General features: G+C 40.2%; 1 protein-coding gene across 2 annotated transcripts; it reads right to left on the bottom strand.

Moving 5' to 3' along the window:
- Positions 1-190: 190 nt before the first annotated feature.
- Positions 191-2949, bottom strand: LOC143378362 (uncharacterized). 2 transcript variants are annotated; one of them, XM_076830069.1, is made up of 3 exons: positions 2747-2949; positions 2373-2649; positions 191-2183 (listed from the first exon to the last, which is right to left on the bottom strand). In XM_076830069.1, the coding sequence occupies exons 1-3, from the start codon at positions 2932-2934 to the stop codon at positions 369-371; spliced, it is 2280 nt and encodes a 759-aa protein (XP_076686184.1). In that variant the 5' UTR covers positions 2935-2949; the 3' UTR covers positions 191-368. The 2 variants fall into 2 exon arrangements, with proteins under 2 accessions (XP_076686184.1, XP_076686185.1); XM_076830070.1 differs by having other exon boundaries at positions 2373-2846.
- Between the last annotated feature and the right edge of the window lie 1866 nt (positions 2950-4815).

Here is a 4815-nt window from a genome sequence, read left to right as displayed (position 1 = left end):
TACCGACTCGATTGTTTTTGCATCAAGTGAATGACGCGATTGATCGTACGATTTATTTCATGTAAGGGGAATTTTTTAAACGTCCATGTATCGAGAACGATGCACTTGGTCCAACTGACGATGGCGATGGCGATGGCGATGGCGATGGCGATGGCGATGGCGATGACGCTGACGATGACGATGACGATGACGATGACGATGACGATATTACAAACCAACAGTTTTTATATACCTATTTAATTTTTCCTGACCGCTCTATAGAGAAGCGAGTAGAAAGAACGTGTGTGACAGGACGACGACGACAAGGACAAGGACAAGTCGGAATAAATCACTTTTACGACCCAACGGAGAGAAGGCGTGTCGCGATACTATCCTCGCGGCAATACTCTTGATCGTTTACAGTGATCTAGCATGTGCTGTTCATATTCTTCCGCCGAGTAAAACGACTTGTTGTCGCAAAGAAGACATGTCGCATCCTTCCTCTTCGCCGAGTGACTACGCATACGATGGATACTTAGTTCTACCATGTCACTCATCTTTTCGTTGCAATCTGGACAAATCACGTATTCTTGATCGTTTTGTCTTTGCTCCGTTTTAATTAAAATCTGGTCGCTTGTACCGCTTGAGCGCGCCGTAGTGTTCTCTTCTTCCGCGCCCGGCTTCGACTCCACTGTTACGATCGTAGTCGAGGGTGCATGTACGACGACGGAGGGGCACTTAGCGTCTTGATCGAATTGAACGGATTCAACGGCACCTTTCGAATCCCCTAAATCCAATTGAACCGATTCAGTGGCCAAACAACTATCGGAATGATTTTTCACGTGTTGTATGACAAGTTGCTTCGAAGCGAACGCTACTCCGCACGAATCACAAGAGTAGCGTAGAATACCGCGTGAATGACATTCGTTTACGTGCTCCCTTAGTACTTTCTTTTCGAACAACTCCTTCTGACAATGTTCACAACGATATCTTCGCTCTCCGTGGCACAGAGCGCGATGCTTCGAAAGCAGAGATTCGCTTTCGTAACAATCTAGGCAATCCGTGCACATATACCCGGACAATTGGGTGTGATCGGCCAATAAATGTACTTGTAACTGACGTCTGAACCTGAATGCTTCGTTACAAAATTCACAACGTATTCGCCAAGTGTCGCACACGTTAGATGTTGTCTTCCCATCAGTCCGAATTTCTACTTCCGCTTCAGCTTTAATTTCCATCCTCGCTTCCACCCTTGCCACTGTCGTCTCCGTATTGTCAGTAGTCTCCGTTTTCTCCATTCTTTTCTGCTCCACCATCTTCTTTGTACCCATTTTCGTATCCGTGTTCACTGCCAATCCTCCTTCATTTTTTATCAACTCGTCTTGCTTGCTGTCTCGATGCCCTTTGCAATTCATCACTTTCAAAACATCCGACCAATCGAGTTCCTCGTCGCTACGACATGTATCCATGAGTAACGAAAGGACTGTACCGCTTTGTCTGTTTTCCTCGGGCGCTGACATTTCCTTGTTTGCGGATGTATTGTTGGACGTCACTGATGCGTTAATGCTAACGCTGCAACCATAAATCGGCGCAGCCACTGGCTTGTTGTTAATAGTAGGACTAGGAATCGACACTGTAACTTGACTCGGTTTAGACCTCGATCTTGCTCTTCCGGCATATCCTCGGGTGCGAGGTCTGCCTCGACCTCGCCGAAAAACACCACCACGATTAATCTTTGTGGCACGATCCTGTTCCCCTGTCTCCTTATCCTTATCCTTGTCCTTGTCCTTCTCTTTCTCCTTCTCCTTTTGCTCTTTTCTCATGTGCTCACCAAGCGAATAAAGAGGTTTTCTAGGCACGCTGTTCAATCGTGCGTTTGGAAATACATGACGCAATGTATTGTCCGCTACATAAATTTGTTGGAAAAACTTGAAAGACTTCTCCAACTTGTCTACACACTCGTCGCACATCTTTGTCGGTAAAGCATCCTCGTCATCAATTTCTATCAAAAGTTTGAGTTTTGACAGAAGGCTCATCTCTGTGCCCTTGGTTGCCTTGGTTGTCATACTTACAAGGTTATGCTTCTTGGTAGCGCATGTTCTGCACCACTGATCCACTTCAAATTCTGAGGGACCATTTTTCGCTATACTTTCGCTCACCCGTGTTTCCTCCATGGAATTCTCTCCACCGTTTGATTGACTTTTCTGAAGCGTAGAGAAAAACACACACACTGACATGGCCATGTTATATCGTTTGGCGTTAATGTATAGATATTCTGTAGCACGAATGTTGATTCGGGTAGAAATTTCATAAGAAATAATATTAATATCCCGCGAGTGGTTTGGCAGTGCCAAAAATGCAAGGGCAAGAAAGGAAAAACACGGGATATTTACCAGGTGTGCTTTTGAAGTTTTTAACGTTCTTGAAATATCGCTCCAATGTGGTGAAGGGATCGCATTTTCTTTCAAAGTACCTTTACTAAGGTAGCAGTCTTCCGTAAAGTGATTGTTACATATAAAAAATTTCATGGACCGTAGAGAGTCCAAATCCTTCCCAATTAGATCCACGTGACCACTGTTGATCAACCACCTCACGCAGAGACTTGTATCGCAAACGGGAAGTTCGTGAAGTATTTGCTCTTTTTCCCGGACCTCAACGCAATCTATGTATCTACATTTGGTTACTTCCTCCATTATTCGGGGGGAACGAAGGAATCTTGCGTGTGCATACATACACACACAGTTATGGGAAGGAACGCGCGAGTAACCTGTTTAATTCGAAGAAACTTTTTCCTCCGTGGAAATGATTACGAATCTGCTCACGTTTCAGCAGACAGGTTAAGGTTAGGGCATGCTGTGAAGATATTGCACGATACTGTGACACGATGATGCACGATGAGGCGTAAGATTGAAGCAGAGTTACTAGTGATCTTCTAGGCAGTGATCGGAACAACATGTATCGTCGCTGATTGGTTGCCGCGATATGGAGCAAAAGCGGAAGTAGACAGAGAAAGAAATTGTAAAAAAAAAAAGAAAGAGATAGATAAACGTTTAGGTTATGTTATTTCCGGTTTTGTTCGAAAATGGCTGCCATATCTCGATACCTGTTGACACAACGTTAAAAGTAACGTATATTAGGGCGGTCCTTATTTTTTAACTTTCGATTTTTTTCTTGTCTTAACCCCCTAAAATATGAGGCTTGGTGAGAAAATGATGCGTGCAAATTTTCAAAGTGATTGCACAACGGGAACCCGTTCCGCATTTGAGTTGAAGTTTTAAAATAATAGTGATTTCTCGTCAATTTCGAACATAATTGTGTTCGGCTATTTTCAGTAAAGTATGAGTACCTATCAGTGAATAGTTTTTAATAAAAGTTCAATTTATTAGATGTATAATAATAATATTTATGTATTAGTTCCAAAAATATAGACGAAATCTCAGTTTTATCTTTTAAAATTAGTGTACACCGCAGCGTATAAGCTACTATACGTAACCGGGGGTCTTAACTATAGACTGTTCAACACGTATTTGGATCTACCATATCATATCCACTCCGGGATCTTAATAGTAGAGTTTTTCGTCCTGAACACAAATCCGTAAGCAGAATTGCTCCATCACCCTTAGCTTTTGAAAAACCTGAGTTTTTGGACAAGAATGACGTTACACGTGAAAACTAAGGACGCTAGAAAGGCCAATTTAGTCTCAAAAGATAGAGGAGAGTTTCCTATATATATATATATATATATCGACGTATACAGTTATTAAATTTGATGATTTTGTATGGTTGTAAACGGCGGTCAAAGTTTAAAAAAGTGCCGATGTGCGTGGTTTCTACGCAATACTTTTGCATTTTTACGAAACGTTGTTTATCTAGCACGAATTCGCTACACGAAGAAAACATCTACGAAAAATGTCGGAACGGCTTTACGACATGTCGTAAATGTACGTAAGTATATGTTGTTTTTAAGCCCATTTCATACGTGCCATTTAACGCAAATGTAATAAATAGAAATATTCATTATTTCAAGGTTTCAACAATTAAAGTGTTGGAAAAATATAGTTCTTTTTGACTCGCTTGTTGGTTGCACGCGAATACTGTAGAGTACTGTAAAATTCGTCGATTACGTCGAAAACTATATAGAATCGCCACTTTCCTAATCCCAAAAAAGTATTCAAAAGCGTGGTGTTAATTATTGTTTTGTAATTGTTTAGATGATAATTAATAAAAAATGAATCGTGAAAGGTAAAGTAATTAGAAATAAATGTACGATAATAAATAAAATTTATTTGAATTACAAATTATGTAAATAAAAATATCGTCTCACTGGCTGCTTTACATAGTCTATGAGCATTGTTAATGAACCTATGTCCTTTATACAACGGGTGTAAAAGGTTTGCAGCTAATCCATATTTTTTCGAATTCTGTAAAATGTAACATGACCACAACACTTTTAATATTAGGGTAGATGTCCCAATTACCGTGCTCTGACGCCAACTTGCTCGCGAAGGAATTAATTACTGACTTCTCTTACTTTAATTTTGCTTGGTGAAAATTCATGTTGGTGTTCTGAATTTTTTTCTTTATTAAGGCATTTTTTTTCGGGTTGAAAATGTTAATTTTTCATATTTTTTTAATTGAAATAAAAATACATGTTTTTGTCCCAATTACCGTGCCCTTTTTTGAATAGCGTTCCCGCAGTTAGGTTATGTCTTTGAACTTTGAACTGTTCAAAACACTTTTTTGCTCTGCGAGAGGTGTTTTCGTGTAATTTTAATATGACCTTTTTTCATTACAAAAGCAAAATATGCAAATACAAATTTCTGTTCACCCGTTCTG

Source organism: Andrena cerasifolii, chromosome 1 (assembly GCF_050908995.1).
Source record: "Andrena cerasifolii isolate SP2316 chromosome 1, iyAndCera1_principal, whole genome shotgun sequence".
NCBI lineage: Eukaryota > Metazoa > Arthropoda > Insecta > Hymenoptera > Andrenidae > Andrena > Andrena cerasifolii.
The sequence above is the reverse complement of the archived record's forward strand: the minus strand, read 5'-3'. Positions and strand labels throughout refer to the sequence as shown.